Source organism: Lepisma saccharinum, chromosome 3 (genome assembly GCF_977018435.1).
Source record: "Lepisma saccharinum chromosome 3, izLepSacc3.1, whole genome shotgun sequence".
Lineage (NCBI taxonomy): Eukaryota > Metazoa > Arthropoda > Insecta > Zygentoma > Lepismatidae > Lepisma > Lepisma saccharinum.
In genome coordinates, this window is record NC_139231.1 from 82388969 (window position 1) to 82403498 (window position 14530).

General features: G+C 39.7%; 1 protein-coding gene across 4 annotated transcripts in view; it reads right to left on the bottom strand.

Annotated features, from left to right (window-relative positions):
• Positions 1-339: 339 nt before the first annotated feature.
• LOC145985867 (E3 ubiquitin-protein ligase SIAH1B-like) overlaps positions 340-14530 on the bottom strand; it is a 55963-nt gene continuing 41772 nt past the window's right edge. For 3 of the 4 annotated variants that reach the window (XM_083119977.1, XM_083119974.1, XM_083119975.1), the window contains 2 exons: positions 10546-10637; positions 340-1203 (listed from right to left, as the gene is read on the bottom strand). In XM_083119977.1, coding sequence (XP_082976103.1) covers positions 412-1203; positions 10546-10637 — 884 coding nt within the window. In that variant the 3' untranslated portion in view covers positions 340-411. Of the gene's footprint in view, positions 1204-10545; positions 10638-12163; positions 12253-14530 lie in introns of all 4 variants that reach the window. The other variant, XM_083119978.1, reaches the window with a different exon arrangement.

Consider the following 14530-nt stretch of genomic DNA (forward strand, 5'->3'; position numbering starts at 1 on the left):
CACACCTCTTGCTCTACCTCCTTGTCAGTTGCCAGCCTCGCGACCTTCTGATTCTGCATAACCCAGTTCGTCGTCCTGCAACATTGCAGTTACCCGGATGCAAAGTTGGTTTTAGGCTGCCTTCAGCGAAGGTCACCCCTTATTACACAGTTACACAAAATCTTAAAAATTGTTAATGGTTAGATTTAGATTTTATTACACAGTTACTCTGATATATGCAATTTAGGTGAATTTGAACTCAAATTGACTAGATCACAATTGTAGTTACTTTAGCAATGGAGTTGTAATCTAAACATTCTTTTCAATATTTTTTCTAAACAAGAAAATTAACGACAAGTCTCACAGTGAAGAATATTTTGTAATTGCTAGTAACGGACAGAAATTAATTAAATTTTTAAAAGTAGGAGATAGTCAAGCGACTTTTCTGATTTTCAGGGACATTTTGCATTTCCCGTCCTCCTCCGGGGGGCAAGTTGCACGCAGTAACTTTGACTTGGTCGTGAGGCACGATCCCTCCTCGATCACAGAGTCGACTGTCGACAGCAGGGAGGAGACGGATCCAGTGTACGAGACCTTCCTGCGATGTTCCTCGAGAGTGCAGACCTCCACCTGGTACTCGTAGTTCTTCGCCTGAGCCCTGGAAGCTATGATCTGCATCGCCCACGTCACAGTCATGTAGCAAGCGGAAGCGATCAGCAGGAACACGCCCCACTGCTCCACCTTCAAGAACTGCACGACGCCGTGGTTCCCTGGCGGCGGGATCGGAATCGTCAGCAAGTCCTCGTATGCGCCATCCTTCACCTTGTCTGTCTCATCGAAGAACGTCCACTTGTGCTGAGTGATCAGATGGTCGATGATTGCGTCCTCGCTCCTGGACGCTTCGCACATTACGACTGGGCATCTGTACGGTTGCCATTCGCACAACAACTCATGTTCTTTCCTCTTTCGTTGTTCTCCCTTGAACGTGCAGCCTTCGTCCCTGTAATTGCAGGGCAGAGGTATTGTTTCGATCATGCTCTCGAGCGAGAAGTTTCGGGTTTCATGATACTTGGATGAACACAGGGGGCAGACAAATACCTTAACCTTGCAACCTTGGCATATGTTGTGGCCTTTTTGACACTGGTGGATCGGCGCGGTGCAGACGGCCAAACAGACTGGACATTTGAGGGAGTCCCACAATTTGGACCAATCTGGATCGTCGGGCTGTAGTGGAAAGAAAATTAAGTTTTTAAAGAATCAAGTCATTTCAGAATGTGTGTAAAACACATTTGTGGATAGTTAGACTCAAATCTCACACAATTTCACCAAAATGTGTGGCTGGTGGATCCAAAATGTCCACCAAGAGCCAGGGGCGATTCCTCCATGTAGGAAGTGAGGAGCTTCCTACAGTTGATTTATACTTGCTTCCAGTTCTCTACTTTTTAGGAGTTTAATAATAATCCGCGTTATAAAATTACGAAATCGAATTCAAAGGAATAGGTTTTCAGGAAACAGAAATAAAATTACGTCCAAATCTTATTTATACTTCACCAGCGGGCTTGTCTCAAATAAAAGAGAGTATGGATACACAGGGACACGCTTTTTTTTTTTTTTACAACCATGCGACGATCCATCCTCTATCTTTTCTTTATCGTGTCAATTTTGTTCCTGAGGAGATTTTACCCATTTCGTTTGTTGAGCCATTCTACACAATTTTGTGTAGTGAATAATAAGTAACGCAAGTTTTAAAACTCGAAAAGTATATGCATAATTGATCTTAAAACTGCAGTTATCCGAAAAAGTAATTAATAATAAATCCTAGCACAATTTAGAAACATGTAGCATAATTTCAGCGTTTAAACAGCACTTTTTATTATCCTCAATCCACACGACAGGAGAGGGGACAAAATCGAAATTCTTGCAAAATCTGAAATATTGTCAATACTATTTTCGTTGGTTTTTATAGGTTCACATTAAAACATTTCATAGTTCAAGGTGGGTCACTTGCGCTACATTGTGCGTGGGCCTGCAGGTAACATTCTAAATGCAATGGATAGTACGAGCGATTTGTGCGACTGTAATTGAACGTATGTTTCAAACCTTTCTCAGTTGACCATAACTTCTTCCTACACTTCAAAAAAGCCACGAGTCGCCACTGCCAAGAACACCATTCGGTTAAAGACTGTCTGTATTTAATTATTAGCAGGGGCGCCGACTTGTCAAAATTATTGGGGGGGCTCTGATCACTGAAATAAATTAATGAATGACTCACTCTCGCCCTTTTTAAAGTTTTGGCTTCAGTGTTCGGAATCTCATAAAAGCTAGGGGTGTGCGGGATCCCGAAAAATCGGGACCGGGATTGGGAAAAAAAATTCCCGTCCCGATCCCGACTTCGGGAAATGATTTTCCGACTTTTCGGGATCCCGAGCAGTCGGGAAATACCGAATGCTCATTTTAAGATGTCGTTATTTCTCGACGTTTTCTGCATTGTCAATTTCTGGAACTTATCGTAAATTGTTAGTTTTTAATCCAGAAACCACTTAAAGGGAAAGTGACGTGTAGAATTCGAGATTTTCAGAGCTTCGGGAAATTTTGAACATTTCCCGTCCCGAAAATTTCCCGACTTAATTGAAAATTTTCCCCGTCCCGATCCCGTCCCGCACACCCATAATAAAAGCCCATGAATTCCTCAAAAATATCAAAATTTTTATTCACAGTTCGAATGCAGAATATTAAATGTCCACGGATGGCTATATCACAAGTTTCGTCAACCATAATAGCAAAATATTTCCGACTTTTAATATATACTGCTGGACAATGAAAACCGGACACTTTAATATTTGACATCTGAATTGCAATAACAGCTCGCAGGTATATTACAGAATGTTCGGCAGATCATGTAGTACCATATGCACCATTCATAGGCTCGGACTTTGTTTATGCATTCGTACTTAATTCAGTTTCTGAAACATTTAGTTAGCCCTTGTACCAGAGCTTTTATCGACTCATTGCGTTATCACCAGAGCTAGGAATTTTAGGTGCAAAAATTTGCCAATAAAGGTGCAAAAAAGGTGCCAATTTTTGTACAAAAAAGGTGCTAAAATAGGTGCTAATTTTCAGATGTAAAATTTATTGTGAGCAGTGCATACATATATGATTCAATTTGTCTGGATAAACACAGTATTCGCTGGTTTTAAATAGTTTAATATAACTAAGCAAAGAAAATTCTCTGATACATTAGAAAGCGACAGAAAGGAAAACATGCTTCTTCTTACTTGCTTAGAATTAGTCATCTAGAAAACTGTTAAAATAGATTACATTCAAAATTTCTACGTTCTTCTGAGTGAGGTTACATCTGCGGTCACTAAGGAGATACTTGTAAGTTGAAAAAGAACGTTCAACGTCAACAGACACAAGTGGTGCGTATTTTGTTTTCAACCAGTAATCCACATCCTTGTTGGTTGTGACTTTTTGAACATCAGGGTTCTTGGCTAAACTTTGTTCTAACTTCTCTTTCCCGATCCCTTGGAGCTCTCGTTGCACATCCCTCAAAACAGCCCACTGTGCTTCCTTTTCAGAACACTGCTCCTCCAGTTTTGTAATTGCAGTAGTAAGGAAAGAGAAGCCATGTACAATATAGAGTTCATCTTGAAATTCCTGTTTAAGTGCAAGTTTTTTGGCTTTTTCTACAGCTGAGGAATCACTAGGCAAAGCATCTAAAAATTTCGATATTGTATGGAAATGATTGCAAATAAACACTGCAGCTTTTAACCATGTACCCCATTTAGTGAGGATGGGAGAGGGTGGTAATGAAAGTTTCGTAATTTCTACGTACTTCTGTATTCTAGGAGCCTTTTTCACTTTTTTCTTAATGCCAGAAACAAATTCGTTCATATATGTATATTCATCTTTAAGAGCTTCACAAACTCGATGCAAAGCATGAACAATGCAGGCCACATGTTTTAAGTTAGGATACATATTCTTCAGATTAGAAAATGCAGCTAACATGTAAGATGCTTGGTCCGTAAGAACTAACCACACACTACCATATTTTACGCCCTCCGGCCACAATACAAAACATGCATCATTGAAACTTTGCATTACACTTGCATTATCTGTTTTGCAAAGAAAATAAGTTTTTAAAAGCATGGGTTTCATTTGATGCCCATTGAGAGGTGCTACTAAGATGTTCGAAACGTACCTGTTTTACCTATCTGTGGTTTCATCTAGTATGAAATAGACTGGATGGTCAACTACTACTTGCCTGATCTGCGAGATTTTAGCTTCATAAAGAGGTTGAAGGTAAAGATTTCCTTAAGGTGCTCTCATCTGGAACAGACTTCCCAGTATATTTTTGCAAATATGATTTCATGACAGGATTGTTAACTTTCGAAAGAAGTATTGCACACGCTATAAATGCCCTTGTATTTCTGGAACTCGAAGATACAAGCGCCTCACCAATGAATTACTGTCGCTTACCACCTTTACCATCTCGTAGTTCTTTATTCCAGACGTGCTTCCCACTTTGTAGATGCTGCACAACCCGAGTGCGTTGGTGTTTGTCATCTACAGCAATAGAAATATCACACACATCACACCTCAGAACAGATCCATCACTCATGATGCTGTCCCCGCTAAACTGTTTAACAATGTCCTGCAGTTTCCCAACATTTACTTTATGTTTTGGCATGGTGAACAAGCCAATCTGATGCGTCGATCACAGACTGCAGTTACCTTGCTCGCTGAGACGGGAGAAGGAAACGAAAACAAAACAGCTTTCCTACAACAATCCGTAAACAATACAGTATAGGACAAAAAGAGCACAACTTCTAGCAATTGTAACGCGTCATTGTTGGCACTGTTTAAAGTCCGAGCGCTTACTACATTAACGTCCAAGAACTGAAGAAAGCCGATTCATTGTTGTGCGGTAAACAAGAAGCGGTGTCTCGAATGTGGGTGGGGTTAAACAGTGCGCAAGTTGTATTTAAAAAAATGATAAAGATGCAAAAAGGGCGAAAAGGTGCAAAAGGTTCTGAGATTGTGAAAAAGGTGCAAAAAGGTGCAACCGAAACACCATGAGTAGAGTTCAATAAGTGCTTATTTTAGGGATGAATCACTTTTTTACCCATTTTCACACAAAAAAAATTTAAGGTGCAGCACCTAAAATTCCTAGCTCTGGTTATCACAAAAAATGCAAGTGTCCGTTTTTTTTTTGTCCAGCAGTATATATCTGCTACCAAGGAGCGCAAAACATATCTCCCTAATATAGCAATGACCTCGTTCTGAATGTCATGTGAGAGCCATTTGTAGCCCGAACGTCCCATCCACTACCCTAGTTCATTCACATCGTCTTTTGAAACTCTTTTTAGTAAAAATTTTAACAATACTCATAATTATATACTTAGTATATAGTAATAAGTCATGTGTTTTGCTGTCTCTGGTCATAGCCTCCCCAAAGTTGATGGTTTAGCGCCCCAAAGTTGATGGTGTAGAAAATTTTAAATGTGTATTTAAAGTTCATGTGGCACAATTCAGAGTAAACTTTACAAGAGAAGCAAAATAATACATTAGATCATCTTAAGCAAAATTATTTGGGGGGCTCTGCCCCACATTCGTTAATATTGGGGGGCTCGAGCCCCCCAAGCCCCATGGAGTCGGCGCCTATGCGCAAATGCAAATGCATCTTTTTTTGGTAAGGCAGAAACATTGCATAAGTAGATAGGAATGTGTTTTACACGAAAGTGAATAAAAAAGGATGCCTTTGTTAGGGCACTTTTTTTACCCTTTTTAGAGTAAAGGTAATTTTTTAAAACTTTTTAAACCGTTTAAGTCATTCTTCGGCCTTTTAAAAGCCATATTATGAATTTTTTCTACATTTTGGTGAAAGAAGGGGCATTTTACGTAAAAATGTAACCCTTTGAACGAGATAGGTTCCAGACTCTCGTCTCATTGCCTTCAGCGCACTGAACGACTGTGTTTGAAGAAACAAAGAAATTCTGTGCAGTATTGTTGATACAAGCTGTTGTGTAACAATTCAGCTCAAAGAATGTGATTTCCCCCTCTATCAGTAAATACGTATATCGTCGCCAGACGGATTATTGTTAAAAAACAAGGGGTACAAAGTTTTGTGCTCTGTATCGGACATTTTGTCAGGGAAATAATATGCATTCCATGGAATTGAAAGTGACTTAGCAGCAAGTGATATTGTTTATTTCAAGTACGCTCCTCTTGTGTCGGTGGAAGTCGAAAGAAATTTTTCCATGTACAAGGCTCTCGTCAGACAACCGACAATCATTCACTTTTGAAAATTTGCATATGATTTTCGTTGTGTACATCAACTGAGTACTTAAAGTGTGAAAGATGACAAAAAGTGAACTTTCTTACTTGTACTACCATACGCAATGAACATGTGATGGATACTGTAACGTTAATTTGTAATTGGAATTTTTCGTAGTTTATAAATTTGTTTTACAAATATTTCAAAATTTTTAGGTCATTTTTCTTCATGGCATTATAATAGCTACTTTTCGCGATACGCTTGCAACGCTCCACTAACATAACTCGTTCTAACATTTTTTTTCAATGCCTTTCCTGGCTGGACGCCGAGCAGGTTCGGCATAAAGGACTCTATATTCCTTGCTGTCTTTCTGGAGGGAAAGCTTGGATCTCTACAGCACGCGCGTAAATACTCTCCCGTACGCCAGCGTACGAAGCAGAGGTCTACCGTGATTGGTTCATGTGACCCTTCCTGCCTTCTGAAGCAGACGACAGCGGTAGAATTCCTACCCGCTTCTTCGCGCTCATGCCACTCGTGCTATGTGATGTTACAATACGCAATATTGACTGACGTAACTTTACCAAACTCAAATATACCACTTCCTAATGGCCACTGCATTGTATAATTTATCACACGAACAGCGATGTGCATTAAAAACTAAAAGATCAACACAGGTTTTGTCAAATAAGTTGGTCAATTCCTTGTGGTAGAAATTCAGCCTGTGGCTGCTCTACCACTTAACCCGCAAAATTATTCTTTTATTATTATTATTATTATTATTATTATATCGTTAGTATCTAACTGCTTAATATTGTGTGAATGGAAATGTTTAGCATTCATTTGAAAACTCTAAACATCGAATGGTCTCTGGACAAAATTATTTTAAAATGCAACATTCTCAAGATGTAATAAACGAATTACTAATCGGCACTGTTACGTCAGTTGAGTTTACGATAGTTGGATCATCCGCCCACCTCAGTGTCATAGTGTTTTGCACAGTGCGCCAAGACGACAGAGGCTCTTGATTCGAATCCCGGCGTGAGCACGGGTGTTCTTTGTGAGTGTCCCTTCAATATCACGCAACGTCCTCCAGTTGGACACCAGTCGTTCCAAAGTTAGTCCGCTGCTACTTTTGTCGGGAACATGAGACGCTTTTATCACTCATCAGGGCTTGCTAGGTAGAAAAGAAAACACAACATTCTTTTCAAAGTTAAACACAGTTTTATAATCGCTTATATATCCTAATCACTTGCCAATAAAACACTAGAACATTCAATACTAACGTTGGGCAATTCACTCACATATAACGAAAGTCAAATTACATAATTAATTGTTTACTTTCAACTTATCGGCAAGAAGAAAACTCGAAAAACCAAAATCTATACTTCAATTCTCTCCGTTTCCAAGTTCTTATTATTCTTCACCTTCACCTGTTTTTCAAACTCCGTCTGTCGTCAGGTGAGGAACATTTAGGTGGGTTCACTTCCTCGGCTGAGATGAGAAAGTGACGTCAACACGAACAGATTTTGACGTCTTTATAAACATATATAAAAGTTCCAACTACAACTGTATCAGTCTAACTATAATTGTCTGTGACAACTTGCACATTATTTGAAGTAACAAACATTTAAAAATCTTAACTTCTTACAAATATAAAATAAACTCTCAGGTTCGTTACAATCATCACTCATATTCATATTCGCGATTAACCAAAAGTGGTAGATAAGCGAAGTAAAATAATCCAAATCAATCAGTAGTTGGATCACCCACAACAATGACGTCTACTGTTATTCAGAGGCGCTTGTGATTCAGGTAGGTTTTTAATGACTTGCGTCATGCAGAAAAGTATGAAAAAAGGTATAAAACACCAGATCAAAACATTTGTGTCATAGTGAGGCATCTAATTTTCTAGCTCAAACATGCATGGATGATGTTTTATTGAAAACCCAGCTGACCTCAGGCAAATAATACCTGTGGCGACTAATACCATAAGTAAGTTATTAAGCAAGAAAGGGCCGACCTTCCTTCGGACTTGGCGTTCCCACCCGAAATGTCCAAGCTACGCCACTGGTTATTAGTAACTCTTAACTCGCGCCTATGCAGTGGGGGATTTATAAAAATGGGGCCTCTAAGCCCTATTCTATCCTTTGTTTTGGATCTTGCCGACATCATCATTATTATTACGGTATTATCATTATTATTAACATTTTTGTTATCATGGTACTTTACTTCCAATAACTGCATACTTTGTATCAATAACATTTGCAAATTTTAAAATATAGTCATCTCATTAAAAAATTATTCAATAAACTTCGATAAAATAACACACTTAGATTTAACAAGCGAACACTAACTAAAAACTATTTCTTTGTGGCTTTCATGCCATCAAACTTATGGATGAGAGGTTTGAAGTCAATTAATTTAATTTCAATTATCACAATATTAAGGAATTTTAATAGTCAATAGTCTTTTTCACTTCTGCCCCTTCAGCGTCTCATTTTTGTGCGGCCTCTAGGATGTAGCCTAGGATAACCTAGTGGCAATTTCCTCCCCGCACCTATGGTTTCTACCAACGATTTCCATTAATCCGGAATCAGGGAAAGCATAATTATTTGGTGAACACTGAATTTGCATTCCACAGCATAATAGCTATTCATTTAAATTATAATTTTTACAAATAAACTTTAATTGTATTGCAAGAGCCACAAATTTTCTAAAATATGTATTAAATAACAATACGTATTCCATGATCATACATTGCAGGAAGTCCTGTTTACTTAATGTCATTATCGTCTTCCAAAATGTTTTCTTAACTTCTTAATGTCTTCTAAATAACATAAGCAGCTTTCTGTGAGAGCTATATTAAAATATTAAATTCAATTCATATATCATTAGAATCGAAAATAATATTTTCCTACTGTACAATTTTTTCCAAAATTATTTTTACATTTATAGTTTTTATAATCTAATATATAAAAATGGAAGTATGTGTGTATGTTTGTTCCCGCATAACTCTCGAACGCCTGGAGCGATTTCAACCAAACTTGGAAAACGTATCAGTTGCAATCTCGAAAGAAATACTGTGGGGGTAAGACACCCCTGGCACCCCTAGGGGTGGGGGTGGGAGGGGGTGACAAAAATAATCTGAAACGACCGATATTAGTGTGAAATCCATAGTTTTCGGGGTCGCTAAGATGAATAGTGACACTCCTAATACCATTCCACTTCAAGTTCATCACCTATCGGGATGGGGGTGAGAGGGGGTGAAAATTAAAATGTCAAAAATGACCAAGATTAGTGTCGAATCCATAGTTTTTGGAGTCGCTAAGCTAATTGGTGGCATTCGAGATGACCAAACGTGGTACACATATAACTTGCAACCTGGAATGAAATACTGAGGGGGTAAGACACCCCTAGCACCCCTAGGTAGGGGGTAGGAAGGGGGTGGCATGTAAAAAAATCGAAAACTACCGATATTAGTGTGGAATCCACAGTTTTCGGGGTCGCCAAGATGAATAATGACTCTCCCAATGCCGTTCAACTCCAAGACACCCCTGGCACCCCTAGGGTGGGGGAAGGGAGTGACATGCAAAACGACCGATATTAGTGTGGAATCCATAGTTTCCAGGGTCGCTATGATGAATAGTGACACTTCCAATGCCGTTTAACTCCAAGACACCCCTGGCACCCCCGGGGTGGGTTGGGTGACATGTAAGACGACCGATATTAGAGTGGAATCAATAGTTTTCGGGGTCGCCAAGATTAATAGTGACACTCCCAATGCCGTTCAACTCCAAGACACCCCTGGCACCCCCTAGGGGGTGGGGTGGGAAGTGGGTGACGTAAAAATAATCGAAAACGACCGATATTAGTGTGGAATCCACAGTTTTCTGGGTCGCCAAGATGAAATGACACTCCAAATGCCGTTCAACTTCAAGATACCTCTGGCACCTCTAGGGGTGGGGGTGGGAAGGGGGTGACATGTAAAACGACCGATATTAGAGTGGAATCCATAGTTTTCGGGGCCGCTAAGATGAATAGTTACACTCCCAATGCAGTTTCATTTTTTCATTCTTGCTCTTGGAGGTGGAACTAAAAATGTTGCTCATAAATTGTTGTTAAAATTATATTATAGTGAATTTGTAAAAGATAGTACTATATAATTTGTATACTGTACTTATGCTTTTAAATAGCTCTAAATAAAATTAGTTGCATTTTACGCTATAGTTAGAATTAATTTAACACCTGGAAAACTCCTGGCAATCAGCTAGTTTATGATAAAAATCTACCTTCAGTAGCATGCCACAGAGACCAGGTTTAGGGTCTTCTTCGTTGGCTTGGGCCCGGAATCTCTTCTCAGGGTTGTTGATCTCTGCGTCACCTGCGGGGGGATTGAAGCTCAATTTCATGAAAATGCATGATAAAACATGGTTATATATGCTTATGAGCAGATTTTTAAAACAAGATAACGGGATATTTTCATAAAGCGGCACAAGACGGGAGGGCAAAATGTACACATTATAATATAAAAACGGTTTCTTCATAAATATCAGTGGCGGAGGTCCTATGAGGCTTAGCCTACCCAAAAAATGTTTAAATTATATTGTTGTTGTACCCTGTCACAATCAAAGTTCGTTAAAACGAATTAAACTATGCAATCCGAACGTTTGGTTCCGCCGATCCTTCCAGATGTCTCGGCAGTCAGGCCAGAAAGAGGAGAGCGCGTTCGGTTCTCACGGTAAAAGGTAGCTACAGCGTGAGCTCTGTGTAGGTGGGAGGGGAGGGGACTGCCGATTCGCTGGGTGAAAGCGGCTAGCCTCAGAACCAACCTGTTGTGCTTCTAGTCTTCTTGTGCAAAGTGCGTCGTTCACGCGCTGAATTGTTGAATGTTAATTTACTTCAAGTGCATGCGCGCGTGTGTTTGTGTGTGTGTGTGTGTCACATAGTGTATTAATGTTATAAAAATATAATACTGTGAAATTATGTGTTGAAAACTCTTAAAGAGGATTTGCAGTGAAATAAGTGTAAATGAACAAGACTTCGTGGCTCTCAGATGCTTAACCTACGAAATCTTGGACACACTGACTGTACAAATGGAAATACGTTTTGGAGATCCTGAAAAGATAAAATTTGTTGAATTGCTAGACCAAGATAGCTTTGGGGGATATAAACTACATTTTCCTGTGATGAAATTAAATAACCTTCTGTCCACATATACATTTTTCAACAAAGAACAATTAGAAAATGAATTAAAGAATATCTATGCTGTTGAAGAAAAGCATTTACCTCCTGCAGAACTTCTAAAATTTAGTTAGCAATGATCTTCAAACAATCTACAAAGAAGTAACACAACTTATCAAGTTGGTCTTGACATTCCCTGTTACAACAGCTTCCTCAAGAGCACCCTCAAGAGAGTAAAAATTATCTCCGTAATTCAATGAAAAATGCAAGATTAAGTTCTCTCGGTGCAATAGCCAGTGAAAAAAACTGGTTCAAGAACTTTCTATTGATCAAGGCTTCAAGGAAAGAGTAATTGATACTTTTGCGACATGGACGCATGGACCTGCTGTATAAAAAAAATATAAGGTAAGCACAATTTTCAGCCTACCCAGTATTTACGCCTTAGCTTCGCCACTGATAAATACTACTTATGTTTGAAAACTAACTAAGAATAAATAAACACTGTGTAGTCTAAATAACTTACACAAAGTATGGTGATATGCACTGTACTCTAACCAGTCCTTTAGAGTTTGCCGATTAATGATCTTCAGTACATCCGTCTTTTCAAATAACATTTTGCCGGTCCCGGTGGCGGAGTGGTTAGCACATAGCTCTACGACGCCAGGGGTCCCGGGTTCGAATCTTGCCCTGTGCGTGAATGTTTGTGAGTGTTCATTCATCACTCACCTTGGTCCACAGCCTGGTGGTTGTCGCCCACAGCATCGTGCAAACGCTCCCCAGCCATATTTCTCTCCGAACACAATACGGCAATTCCCCTGAAGAGAAAGGTATCAGGAAGAACGTGGAGGAGATAGATACAGGTGTAAGGGGGTTATTAGCGTCAAGGATAAATATTGGAAACTGGCATTTATATATAATAGTAGCCTACAGGCAACCGAAAAATTCAAAATTTCACTAAGAAAAATTCTTTGAGGACTTAATAAAATACGTAGAGGATATAACAGATAGCGACCCAACAGCACGCATTATAATATTAGGAGATATGAACGCCAGAATTGGAGACGAAGAAGTCATATCGGAAGGGGAGGGGGAAGGGGAAGTAAAAGCAAGGATAAGACTAATACGGACGGCAGGCAGCTATTACAAATGTGCGAAGCGACGAACCTAGACATATTAAATGGGAAATATTTTGGAGATCGGGAGGGGAGTACACATTTGTAGCTCAATCGGGGAAAAGTGTCATTGATTGTGCTATGTGTTCCAGGGAAATAATAGGGGAGCTGAGGGGACTTCTATGTAGGAGACAGAATAGATTCGCACCACTTCCCAATCATATTGTCACTGAGATCAGAACCACATGAGGTGAGCCTGGGAGAACAGAGAGCACAGAAAAGGGGAAAAGAGGTACAAACTAGAAAAATTCCGAAATTTAAATGGAACGAGGCGGAAAGGGAAAGGATGGGAGAAATCATGGGGGACGGGCTTACGTTGATGATGGCAGAGCAAATAGAGAGAGAAATGGAAAATGGGAAGGTGGAAAGTAGCCGAAAGAGTGTGCTGCAGCACACTATAACAAGAGCAGGGAGGCATATACGAGTGCACAAAATAAAATAACCAACGAGAAGAGGGTGGTACAACGGAAAATGCAGGGAAACAAAAAATGCTTTGCAAAAAGCACAGAGATTTTAGTATATTAAATAGTGAAAATAAAAGACATCTGTATGTAGAACTCAGAAGAAAATATAAACAAATCATAGAACAGGCGAAGCAGATTGGAAAATAAAAAAAAATACGGAGATGCTAGAAGCAGCAATGGAGACAAAAGACAGTAGAGCGATATGAGGGAGAAGGGTGATAAAGAAGTTAAGGGGAAGTAAAGGGACCAACAATACCATAGAGCCTGGCCTTTCTTTCTTTTTGTTTAATGTGTGGTTAATCCGGCAAAATAGGAAGTTAATAAGAATCCCTCCCGAGTGTCGCCCCCTCTTCCCCGACCTTTGCGCGCCCTGCAGGAGAGAGTATTTGTTCATCGCTTGCGGCGCTTCGCCTGCTGGCAACCACCATATCAACAATGGCGTAAATGGAATTTTCCAACCAATCCTGGGGACACATATTCCTGTCCTAGACAATGAAATAACAGAGACGGAAAAGCGGACTTCAAAAGCGGGAAGGCTGCAGGGGCGGATGGAATTTTGGGGGAAATGGTAAAAACAGGACTACAAAGGCCCAATATGGTGGGAGTAGCTACACGTTTATTTAATAATATGTACAACAGGGGATTATTCCCCGAGTGCTGGAACCAGTCTATCATCTGTCCCATTTACAAAGGAAAGGGGGATATGGACAATCCAAACAACTATAGAGGGTCTCGTTACTTCCAGTATTGAGTAAATTCTACACGAGCATACTATACTGGAAAATTAAAAAAATGGACTGACATAATAACGCCATTACAAACCAGATTTAGAGATAAAAGCACCACGTTGGACAATATATTTACACTCCAAACATTGATGGAAGAAAACCTGAAGAAAAAGAGAGGGAAGCTATATACTTGTTTTGTCGACTTCCAAAAGGCATTCGATGCTGTAAATAGAGAAAAACTTTGGGACAAACTGTGGGAAATAGGAATGTCGGCCATGATGATAAACTCAATAAAGGCAATATATTCAAGGGTCGAATTCTCTGTACGGTGTCAAGTGGATACCGTGACAGAGAAACGAAAATCGGAAGCGGGGGTAAAGCAAGGATGTGTTCTGTCACCCCTGCTCTTCACTCTCTATATAAATGATATAGTGGCGTATATAGAGGGTGAACAAGCCGACACCCCGAAGGTCGGGACGACAAGGTTACCGGCGCTCCTGTTCGCAGATGATGTGGTTCTGATCTGAGACAAATGCCTGCCTACAAAGAGCTCTGGACGGGTTGGAAAGATACAGCAGAGAATCCAAACTGCAAGTAAATCTCACAAAAACAAAAATTATGGTGTTCAAGAACGGATATGTATATGGAAAAGACGAAAGGTGGACTTTCAGAGGGCAAGAATTAGAAAGGGTAAAAAGAATAAAATACTTGGGATTAGTTCTCACTATG